This window comes from Pezoporus wallicus, unplaced genomic scaffold (assembly GCF_028554395.1).
Source record: "Pezoporus wallicus isolate ANWC-B61680 ecotype Strahan unplaced genomic scaffold, APGP_CSIRO_Pwel_v1 contig_8437, whole genome shotgun sequence".
Taxonomy (NCBI): domain Eukaryota; kingdom Metazoa; phylum Chordata; class Aves; order Psittaciformes; family Psittacidae; genus Pezoporus; species Pezoporus wallicus.
This window is the reverse complement of record NW_026636299.1, coordinates 125,402-138,166: the sequence shown is the minus strand read 5'-3', so window position 1 is coordinate 138,166 and position 12,765 is coordinate 125,402. Positions and strand designations below refer to the sequence as shown.

The window sequence follows — 12,765 nt, the reverse complement described above, 5'->3', positions numbered from 1 at the left end:
CCCATGTACGTGAGCATGGATGAAATGAATGACAAAACTGAGCAAGAATGCATTACATATACTAGCAACTACTCAAAATCATCTCTTAAAATGAGCTAATCTTTTAACACTTGTTTTCCTTTTGGGAATCAAAAATTAACTGTATTTTAGTACAGCATAATGATACAAAAATGCTCACATTTGTTTAATTTCTTTATTGAAATGAGAACAGAAGACATCACTCTATGAGTTTTACTGCGTATCCTAATTCTTTCCCTGCAGAAACTTGTTAAGAATTTTCTAACTCTTTGTTGTATTTTCACTTCTGTATCTGTGTTCCCTGATCACGATGAGAGAATAAGCATCTTCCAAACAAATTCACTAGTAGTTCCTTTAAAGGAAGGATCTATAACTTGAGGAGAAAATAATGTATTGCTTCATTTTGTGCACATGAATATGATACTAAGTACCTTTCTTACATTATTTATTTTTCAAAAACCAGATGTTGATACATTAACATGCTTATATTAATGTACTAACTGAATCTGATTTATATAAATATGCTTTACAAGTTTAAAAGCTTAAAAGTTTCTTCAGTACAAAAGCTTTCATTTGGAAGATCTTTTCCAGCTCTATAGAGTCCTATACTTTACTGAAGCTATTGATGAGGAAGTTGTATTTGATCCCCCTAATTGAAAAGTCAGGATCAGATCTGATATTGTAACAGGAAGTCATCTCTTACAGTACTAATTCCAACGGGATCATAAATAATGTCAGAGAATTTCAAGTACAAGTGGAAGATCCACATCTTAGAAATACTTCTATCCCCTAAAGTAGGATTCCATAACAGTTCTTTCCTTTGCTGAGAGCAAGGGTGTCCAATTTTAATTATCTAAGTTGTAGATGACAAAAAAGAAGGTAAAAAGCCTAAACGTAAAAAGTGTAATTAAAAATTAAATGAAAAATGTACTTTTCTTCTTAATTATTTTCAGTATTCTAAAACTAATAACTGAAGCTGCATTAAAGGCAAGAGCTAATGTCTTCATATATATCATGCAATATACTGAAAAACTAGAAAGTATCTGTATAAAGGTAAACCCTTCCCAGAATTCATAGCAAAAGAATTAGCAATAATACTTAAATGCATATATAATCATAGATCAGCTAGGCTGGAAAATACCTTTAAGGTCTGTGTTCTATACCAAAGAAACAGGTGACAGTATGGTATTTTAAATATACATTAACCTTGGTGTTCTAAATGTGCTAAGGCCTGTGTATTTTCTTTATTTACTTTCCAGGGAAAATATTATGAAAAACAACAGTAAAAAATCACCATTCATCTCTGTCTGCATCACAGTTGCAGTAATGCTGTGAATCAATACAGTTTCCCTGTAATCCACAAGCACACTTTCGTACAGCTGGCAAGGACCCTCCCCAGTAAGTCTGTATTTCATTGGTTCTTCCAATCCACCAGCTCAGTGGCATCCCGCCTAAAAGACAGGTTAGAGAAAATCAGTAACTAGTCTCTTACTTCTTGCAGCTTTTCTCATCCAAGCAAGTTTCTGAAAGGTTAAGCAGAGAAAAATCACCCCTTAAATCTAAAAACTTTAAACAATTGGAAAAAAAAATTACTACGTTTACTTGATAAATGAATATTCAGTTTAATACTTCCTTATCAGGTATTAAATGATTGTCACAGGCTTTTGCTTGCATTAGTGGCAAAGAGAACTCACAGTCCCTAGCTCAGCCAGCCATGATATTAGAATCATTTATCTTAAGTAGTGCATTAATATAATTCATTTTAAAATGGTCCATGGAAGAGGAAATGCCATCACCCTAAGAATCAGGGTAGTATATTCCTCAGTAAATACCAATTTCAGATCATGGAACTACCAGCAACAAAATGAGAAGAGTGACAGAAAAGCTGTGGAGAAATTGTCTCATCTCACTAGCAAGAATACTACTACCTGTATCTGTGACAAATGTTAAGAAGCTGAACAGTGGTGTTAATCAGAAATGCCCAAAGACAGCTGTTTGGTCACAGGCAGCAGATTCAGAATTTATATACTTTGCGGCAGAAATCATGTTAATGGCCCTCCCATAAGCAAGATGATTTATCTGGTGAGCAGAAGTGAGGTTTCCCAGGACTATTACATCTCTGTGTGGTGCATCCAGTCAGCATTATTTGTAGCAAGATGATAAAACTGGATGTTTTCTTAATGTTACAATACTGCAGATTAAGCTTAAAGCAAGCACAGCAGCAGGAAATATATCCTGAACAGATAATAGCTAAAAGATACAAAGCATAAGGATAAACCATCTCAAATGAGAAGGAAGAAGGGTGATAGATGCAATGTTTGAATGTGAAAGCCTGAGAAGAAATCAAGGACTGATAAATTATTTTCTTACAGATGCACTTCTTTTTGCTGTTGTTGGATCTCCAAGTATTCAGCAGCAGGCCCCCACGAAGAAGCTGGAATTTATCCTAGTCTCAGCTTTACTTATAACTGTCACTGTTTACTAAACCTCACTGTTAGAAAAGACCTCTGTTACACTGACAGTCTCTCAGATTATAAACACATTGACTGCATTCATTACCACACAACTGTCAGCACAGCAGGCCAAAAACCAGTATGAGCATTTTCTGGAAAAGTCAAACTTGCATAATGGCATCAATGTCCAATATCAGTGTTTGTGTTTGCAAGCCATCACAGGAGGAAGAAAACCTAGTGGCAGTTTATAAATAATTTATCAGACACCACTTTAAAAAGCTTCCAACATCTAAGACTGTAAAAAGCAGAGTATTTCTGCTGTTTCAACAACATAGCTTAGGTTTATACTGTAATTAGAATTAATATTCCCAGTCTTTCACTAGGGACATTTGGGTATCTTTAAAAAATGGTCTCAGTTATTTGTTCATATAGCTGGGTGAAGAGACAGTATTTACTGAAATGCTGCAAGTTCATACTGATTAGCCCAGATTGTTACCCTTGCTTTGGCAGAAAATATTGACTAAGGAAAATGAAGCTTCTCAGTAAAATGTTTAGAGATTTCTTCATAACGATCACATAAATGTATTAACAGGTGACTACTTTAATTATGTTGTTCACAAATGCTATACAGGCTGATTGAATATAATGCATTCTTAAAATACAGTCAGTTAAGAATTTCTTTAAGACTTCCTATTCCAAAAAATATTTTATATGACCATCACCAAATTTTGTACTTGTCAAATATAGCTAGTGATACAGATAGCAGAAGTTGGAGGGATTAAATTGTGTAGGCAATTTGATAATGTACCTATTTGCATTTCAAATTCTGCTATTTCATTGTGCTTATAATAAATGAAACAGAACAAACTTATTTCAGTAAAATGTTATTTGAATTTCATTTCAATGCTAAGTAATGCTTCAATTATCAGCTATGTGGGATTGACTGTTTTTTGTTTGGTTTGTAATACTGACTATAAGATCATTCAAAGAAACATGCATAAAAATCAGCAAGAAAATACATAAATGTGATCTTAAACAGGAAAACTTGGTGAAGACTATCATCATAGTCTTCACTATGAATAGATGAAATAGCAAGTAATTTAGCAAGGGAAAATTTCAAATAAGATCACTTTACTTTCCTAAACTTCAATTTTTTAAAGCATTTCTATTCGAAACAGAATACTTATCTAGCTTTCTGAGCTCTTTTAAATAGGATGAACATCCTATAAAATTTAATTATAATTCACATGTAAAATTGCCATTTCCTCACAAAAAATTTTAGTAAAACTTTTGAAGTTTATGGTTCTATTGAGACATGAAAAGTTAGAATGCATACTTGCTAAAGCAGGCTGAAAATTACATGTTTCATGTAAAAATAGGTAATAAATCTATTTCCAAAGCTCTGAAAAAAATAGAACTATATTTTTCTGTAACAAACAAATTTTCAAATCCAAAATTGCTGCTCTTCAGAGGAGTATGTTTTGTCTTATCTTTATGCCCTTCAGGTGAAAGATATATCTTGATGAAAAAAGATATGAAAACAATGGAGGATGCCAAATTCCCCCCTTTTTCCCAAGCCCTCTGATATCCAGGACATAAAAGAAGTATTTCATGGGGTTGCATGAACTTATAATTTTCAAAAGATACTAGAATTTTCCTTTTCTATGATATCAGTAACTTTTAAATGTTTATTTCTGAAAGAAAAAGATGATAAATTGGAGGATATTTGAAAAACTTCCTCTCACAGCCTCAGAAACAAATTTAAAATGTAAGCCTCAGCTTATATTTCATAGTATTCAAAGAATAAATGTATTTGCCAGACTAAAACTATTTTAGTAAATATTCACAACACACTGTTATCAGTTTAGATGCATCCCAGTTTTAAATAGGGCTTATCTAAGCATTCCCAGTTTTGCTTAACAGTAGATTGCTTGACTGCTTCTAAGACTGTAGATATGTCTTTTAGAAAGCAGCACTGATGCAGCTAATTCTGTAAAGAGCTCTGTTTAAGAGTGAGCTAGATATCTGGTCTACATAATTTTAAAGTGATTGCTCAGGTCTTATTTAGCTACAACCTCTACAGTGTGTAAATATAACCCTAATCTTCTGCCACTTATGAAAACTTTTGGACTCTTATGTGCACCAAGACATTGGAAGGAGTGGCTGATATTCCAGAGGGTCACACCGCTGTCCAAGGGCTAAGAAACTTGCTAACAGAAACCTCATGAAATTTAACAAGGGGAATTGCAAAGTTCTGCACCTGAGGAGGAACAGCCACAGGCAGCAAAATATGCTGTGGGCCACCCAACTGGAAAGCATTTTGGCTGAAGAGAGCCTGGGGGTCTTGAAGGACACAAGGTTGAACTTGAGCTGTCAATGTGCCCTTGCTGCAAAGAAGGCTATTGTTATCCTGAACTGAATTAGGAGGTTGAGATGTTGCCAGCAGGTAGGAGGAGGTGATTACTCCCCTCTCTTCAGCACAGGTGAAACCACACATGAAGAAAGGCACACATGAAGAATTTTGTCTAGTTCTGGGCTCCCCATTACAAAAAAAAATGGAAATACCGGAGACAGTCCAACAAATTGCCACAGAGATAATTGAAAGACTGAAGCATCTCGCCTATGAGGAAAGGCTTGGAAAGCATGAACTGTTCAGCCCAGAAAACAGAAGGTTATGGGGATCTTATAAATGTATACTAATAGTTGAAGGGAGGATGTAAAAATGACTGAGACAGAAAAGGTTTGGGGAGGGATCTCATCCATTTACGTAAATGCCTAAAGGGAGGGTATAAAGAAGGCTCTTTCCAGTTGTGCCCAGTGACAGGACAAGAGGCAATGGGCACAAACTGGTATATGTGATGCTCTTCCTGAACATCAGGAAAAAATGTCTGCACTGTTAGGGTGACTGATCACTGGCACAGATTGCTCAGAGAGACTGTGGAGTTGTCCGTCCCTGAAGACATTAAAAAGTGGTCTGGACATGGTCCTGGACAAATTCCAGGTTGCCATGTTTGAGCAGAGGCACTGGACTTGGTGACCTCTGGACATCTTTTCCAGCCTTGGCTACTCAGTGATCTGTGTGTGTGTGATTCTAAGACTGTGCAGACTCATGTTGTTTGCTGCTGATGTTAATTGAGATGTTGAAAACATCTGTTTCAGTGGATACTCTAAGCACACTGAATGCTGAGCTCCCAAAAAAACAGTATTAACATATATATTTTGAAAAAAGCACCCACTTTTTTCTTTCTCCTTGTAGGTGAGACCTAGCCCTTCAAAATAATAGAGCAGTCTATATCTACAAAGAGACATCTGCTTGTTCTCTCAGGAACTTCATCTGGTTTCACTGTTATTCTAAGTGAATGGGTTAAAAAGGATCTATCCTTAGTAAGTCATCCACCGTGGTCACTATCTTTGGACTAAAAAATGTCAGATATAATTCGTGGAATGTAAAAATCTGAGTTTGATTTAAAGGAAGTGATTTAATTAATGTTACAAAATATAAGGCAAAGTTAAAACATCCTCTAAACAGTTGTAAGGTGTGGTTCTGGCTGCTTTCAAACAAAGAGGGAAACTTAAACCCTAACTCTCCTTAATAAGTGTTATTTCATCTCTAAATCACAAAACTCAGCTTTGACTGTTTTAAGTGTCCTTCCTGCAGAAACCAAGACTGACCATCACTTGATCCTAGCTTTCTGTCACCTCAGAGTTCTTTCAGAACAGACTAAAGGCTATTCTTTAAAGGAATGGCAAGCTGCATTTGGTACAGTCTTTGGTAATGTTTAAACAAAGAAGGATTTTAGAAAATCTATAAAACTCACAAATAACTTTTCCATGCTTATAACTTCTATTCACTTCTACCATTCAAACCTCTAAATTTTAGATGTCTCAGCACAATTGACCTAATGGACTCTAAGTATTTCTGTGCAATCTCATTGGATTACAAGATGAAAAATAAAAGTCCTACTTGCCTGGGTCTTTCCCTCTGCTCCTGTCTTCTCCAACCTAAATGTTTTCATTGTTTCCAGTCTGATCACTCAACTGGAACTGGTGAGTTGAGAAACTGGGGTTTATTTTGGGGGTTTGGGTGGCTTCCACTTAGCCTGTGATATGTAATGTCTAACATCAACAGGAATCTTGAAACCCTTTGCTTGGTGTAAATCAGGCTTTTGACCATCTAACCATAACTTTAGTTTGGAATCCATAGGTAAAAGGACGCTCAGGGGGACATCTTAAGGCATAAGTTCAACTTTTATGCTGTAGAGATGTTTTTAAGCAGATAATTCTGCCAAAAGTAAATTCTAGTCCAAGAAGTCCAGTGCTTTCCATGATGTTATTAAGGAGAAAGAGTACGTATTTCAAGAGTTTAGAGGCAGAACCAAAGACTGCTGCAGTCAGAGACCTGCCTTATGCTGAGTAGGAAAGGTTGCCATTAAATCAATTTGAGCAGTTTCAGAGTTTCTGGTGGTGTAGTCAAATGATTTTACATCATTTTCAAAAGATGGTAAACAATAAGATGTTTTTCTTCCCCATTATTTGGACTATTTAGAAGGAATTTTAATGGTAAATCCTATTAACAGTAGCTCTGTGTCAGTGAGAGTTAAGATTTAAGTACACTGCATAAACTTTATTTTTCCTTAAGTATGTCAGAATGTCTCCATTCATTTTTCTCTTAAAAAAAATATATACTTTTGTCAATAATCCATATTTTAACTTTTTTTTTTTTTTTTTTTTTTATGGATGCCTATGCTGGATAGTAGAAATTTAATGTTACCAGTGCTTTTTGTCAAGCACTCACACTATGTTTAAATGTTCAAAAGCATTCAGGAATAAACTTCTGATATCTATGCTCTAGTTTGTGTTAAGGAGATATTTCCTCAATAATTCCTTCATTAATGTTTAAAAATCCCTGGAAGGCAGCCCAACAAGAGCTCTGTTAATAATAATCTCTGTTAATTTAAAAGATTTATGAGAGAAATTAACTTTGAGAGCACTTCATTCTATGAATGAAGATCATTATAAACTGCCATTTGTGTTTTTCTGGTTTAAATATCTCTTGGTAACTTACAGAAGTAGGAACACTATATATATGAAGTAGTTCAAGCTCTGTAGTAGTAAAATACTATGACCTTGACAGAAAAAATACCTATAGTAGCCAGTAAAATGAAAGGTACTATACAACATAATAAGATTTGTTTGCTTTACTTACCTTGCTTATCTAAAAGCCTTGACTTTTTGCAGTGGTAAGCAAGCTCCTGTTCACAGTGCTCTGCATGGTTAATTGTAGCCTGAAGCTGGTCTAGGCTGGCAGAGTACTTGAAAAACACAGTGTGGGGGTTCTCCCGATTAGCACTTTTGACTCTGGTTAGGTTGGTGTTGTTATGTTGCATAATTGTCCATGTTGCATCTTTCAAAATACATGTAATAAGCAATAAAGAATGAGAAGTAGTTGCATAAATTGCTAATGGAAAGAGAATGCATGATGAAATCAACCAAACTTTAAGGGGATTTCTTTGATCACAAAAAGTGCTTTCGGGCATACAAACAGAGACGTAAATCTGAACATTATCATACCATGACTGTAACAGGTATTCAGCTTGTTATGATAATTGAATTAAAAAAGCATAAGTGACAACATCTCAATAATGGTCTCAACAATAAGATATAGTTTACTTCATAAATTGCACTAAAAGAATAAAAGGAAATAATGCTTATTATTGTTATTTTGCCTGTTTTTTTAAATAAAATAACAGTAAATTTTATTTTACATTTTAGTTACATTACAACTATAAATTAATTTATTCTGTGTGAGAAAATGGCCTACATATTTTTTCTATTATAAAAGGAAGCTAAAGTAGCTTGCAAATACTGTATTTACTGTAAAACTAAGATTACATGAGGGTGAGTTATCCCAGCCATCTAAAATCAAATTGTAGTAATTATGTGAAGTACTGTTAAAACCCTGTATTTATTCAAGAACTAAGAAGCACAGTTTCCAAAGGTCAATAGGAAATTTCTTCCAAACATCTGACATAATATTAATTTATGGCAACTACCATGGTATTGCTATTTGATTCGGTACTATAACATGGTGAATACCAGTTCGGAACTGAGAGCTGCATTTCCCTAAAAACAACACACTGCTCTTCAGCAAACTTTTGACTGGGTAAGTCAGCTATGTATTTCATTGCATTGTGTAGACAGACTAGGATTCGTACAAACTGAAGCATGCAAAATATTTCCAAAATACTTATTCCAGAAGCAATTAAACTGTGTCTGCAAGACTTTTTTTTCCACAAATCGGTAGTAAATATTCAGTACTCCAAATATTATTTTTAGAAAAATATGTTCCGAAGTAATGCTTTTGTAATAAAAGAGCAGAAAATACTTGTATATAAACACACCGATAATTCAAGTGGTTGATCAATAAACAATATATTGCCTGTTTATAAAAGGTATGTGCTAAGATGTGCACTCTGCTGTGAAACAGACTTTGTCCAACTTGGAGCCGTGTTGGTTACACTAAGGAACAAAGTAGTTCAATAGCTTTACAGTTATCTCGGTATTTTTTCATTAGAAGTCTTTTTTTTACCATTCTACAGCAATGATGGAATGTATTTTTAATTTTTAAAACCTACTACAACTCAAAACAACACAGACCAAGAACTAAGCTTGGCATAACAATATTTATATGAAGGCATTACTTTAAAAGCTACTAGAGATAATAGACTAATTACTGTATATTTACTTTAAGTAGAAAAATAATTTTTCTGTACAGTGAGTCACAGGAAGGATAAAACTGGCTGGTACGATAACACAGGAATGCATTGCTTACTCTGTCCTATTCTTCGCGTACAAGGAAATGTTAACGTTGGTGTCCTGGATTCAGCTGAGATAATTTTCTTCCTAGCATCTGGCACAGTGCTGTGTTTTGGCTTTAGTCTGAGAATATTGTTGATAACACACCAGTGTTTTAGTAGTTGCTCAGTAGCACCCACCCTGATATAGATTTCAGTCTCTCTGCCAGTAAGGAGTTGGAAACAGAGACAGGACACCTGACCAGAACTAGTCAAAGGGATATTCCATAACAGAGCACGACGTCCCCAGTATATAAACTGAGGGGTAGCATCCAGAAGGGATGGATGACTGCTTGGGCTGGGCTGGGTATTGGTCAGTGGATGGTAAGCAATTGTATTGCGCATCACTTGTGTTTATTGGTGTTGTTTTGTTCTTTTTTCTTTCCCCTTTTTATATTCTCTCCCCTTCTTATTTCTCTTATTGTTATTATTATTATTAATATATTTTACTTTACTTACTAAAGTGTTCTTATCTCAGTCTGTGAGTTTTACACTGTCTCGATTCTCTTCCCCATCCTGCTCAAGGATGGAGAGCGGAGTGGAGGGGTAAGCGAATTGCTGTGTGGTACTTAGTTGCTGGCTAGTTTTAAACCATGACAATCAGATACTCTCTTAGTAGTACAGAGATTACTCCCTTCATGTTTTTTGAAACATAAATTGCCTCAAATATGTGTAGTTGATAAAGGCTCATGTGATTTTCCTGTTTTGCACATTTACCATACCTCCTTATGAACAGGGAAGCACTGAGCTTATTGTTTCAGCTTCCAGTCACAAAGCCTATAACAATCTGACTCCCATGTCTAGAATATACTTCAAGGTAGGGATGAGCAGGCTCCTGGCTCATCTGTCTGCTAGTCTGGGTCAGGCAAGTTTAGATTCATCTTTGCTGTATTCTTGTATCTTAATGGCCAATGTAATTTGAGTACATATAAGAAATACTATTTTTTTTCTAACTTGTAGGATTGATGATAATATTTCTTATGTTCTAAAAGCAGTATTTCAAACTCTTTAACAGAGTTGTATTTTATTGTATTCCATTAGCTTCCTATGGGCTACACATGGCTGACATTATAAGATTATTTACAGAGAGGAAAGAACTCACAGTCACTTAAAGGACAAGTATTCATCAGAAAATCTAAAGGAAATATCAAGGTGAGATGACTATTCAAAAAATGCTATATTACAGGACTCTATCTTCCTTTTTATTATTATTTTATTATTTTATTAGTGTAACTTTTTAATTATATTATTATTACTACTAGCTTTTGGTCAAATTATAAAATTTTATTAAATACACACTCGTGTCAAAAAGCAGATGGCAAACTTTGATTTTTTTTTTTTTTTGTACATGCACATATGCACAGACACAAATATATCCAAAGGCTATGCTGGCATAAAAATTTAGATAAACAAGTCAGCTATCAGACTTTTTATCACACTCTCAAATTTACAAAAGAAAAAAAAGATCACTGCAGAATTTGGTCATCTTAGCTGGCAGGGTGAACTGTAGTCTTTTCATTCTGAAAATGACTTCCAAGAATATAACCAGGGAAAGGCACCTCCCTCCCAGCTGTGTGAAAATAGAGCCCCATGAATGTCAAAGACAAGGCATTGCTGTAAGAAATGTGGGCATCTGCCTTCCCTGCCTCTGGTGGGAAAAGGGAATACTAGTCATGACGAAATGGGGAACAAAACAAATACAGAAGATTCATCCTGTCAGGCTGCATCTAAAGATGAAGAACTGATCAATGAGGTTTGCTTAATGTGGTGAATAAGGAATGACTGAGGAAAACAGTAACAGCTGTTCATGGACACAAAAGGATAAATCAGACACTACGCTGTACTGGAGGGTTATACCCACTTGAAAAAAAAAAAAAGCAACCAACAAACAAACAAACAAAAACCCAAAACAACAAAAACCCCAAAGGCATCTTTCTGCTGTGATTCTTTGGTGTCTTTTAGTCTCATAGGGCACTAGCATATTTCTTCTTATGGGCATGTGCCAATTTGAAGTTGTGGTTTAAGCCCAGTCAGCTGCACAGCTCACCCGCTCCCCTGCGCCTTCCTCCCCCCACTCCCAGAGAGATGGGGAGGAGAACCAAAAGAATGTAGCTCCCATGGCCTGAGATAAGAACAGTCCAGTAACTAAGGTATAACGCAAACCACTGCTGCTACCACCAATAATAATAATGATAACAGAAATAACAAGGGAAGAGAATAGAGGTGCTCACCAATTGCTGACCGATACCCAGCTCGACCCAAGCAATGATCTAGCCCTTCTGGGTAACTGTCACCAGTTTATATAGTAGGCATAACGTGCTGTGGTATGGAATACCTCTTTGGTCAGTTTGGGTCAGGTGTCCTGTCTCTGCTTCCTCCCGGCTTCCCCTCCTCCCTGGCAGAGCATGAGACTTGGAAAGTCCTTGGTCAGGGTAAACATTACTGAGCAAAAACTAAAAACATCGGTGTTATCAGTGTTGCTCCCAGGCTGAAAGTCAAAACCACAGCACTGCACCAGCTACTAAGAAGAAGAAAAATTACTGCTACTGCTGAACCCAGGACAGAAGTGTACCTACCATGAGCTACCACAGTCAAATATAGAAGTCAAAGTCAGGACATGACATGCTAAGAGTAGTTAAATTGCACACACTGATTGAGATGATGAGAATTGTATTATGATAAGTATTCTTTAGATCACTGTGAAAATCAGCCAGTGCCACTGGCAGCCAGGGTCCTGTCAATTTCTCAATAAATAAATGGGACTAAAAACTGTTTACAAATCAACATCAAAAGCTTATGATAATGTTTCAAAGTCAAGCTCTTAACACTTAGGATGCAACTAAATCAAATTCAAGTATAGCTTATTCATACAATTTTTCAGAGTTATAACTGTGTAACAATATATTTTTGTCACATAATACAATGAAGTGTTTCCATCATCATGGCTGGAAAGCAATTCAAATAAATAAAGGCTAAGCAAAATGAAAAGGAAACAGGCACAAATAAAATAATAATTTCAAAAAGCCATTTAAATGTAAGATTCATTAAAAGGACATATACCAGTAGACATTCATAGACAACTAGTTTATTATAAAGCATACAGGCAAAAAACTCTGATATCTAAACTTTCTAGTGATGTGAATGGTGATTCAAAGAGCAGAAGAGGAGGCACAGTGCCTGAAAGTGAGGTTGTGAGAGTCCCACTGATTGCACTTCCATTCTCCAAAAGATTTACTTGCAATTTGAAAAATTAAGCTTAATGTCTATATTCCTCATAACAATGGCCAACTCTGAATTACAATTTTTCAGAAAGCTGCCTGGAAAAATCAGTATTTTTCTTGTAAAATATAGCTTATTTCTCATTTTCTTAAATGTTCTCAAGAGTCTGTACCTTCTGCAAAAATAAAGCTGCATCCCAAGAATGAACTAGTATGACATTG

The 12,765-nt window shown here is 35.5% G+C and overlaps 1 protein-coding gene across 1 annotated transcript in view; it reads right to left on the bottom strand.

Annotated features, from left to right (window-relative positions):
- Positions 1 to 12,765, bottom strand: part of CNTNAP4 (contactin associated protein family member 4) — a gene marked incomplete at its 5' end in the record, with an annotated part of 164,635 nt that overhangs the window by 45,247 nt on the left and 106,623 nt on the right. Inside the window, 2 exons of the mRNA XM_057399931.1 lie at positions 1,313 to 1,469; positions 7,678 to 7,875. Of these exons, the coding sequence (XP_057255914.1) occupies positions 1,313 to 1,469; positions 7,678 to 7,875 (355 nt within the window). The remainder of the gene's footprint in view (positions 1 to 1,312; positions 1,470 to 7,677; positions 7,876 to 12,765) is intronic.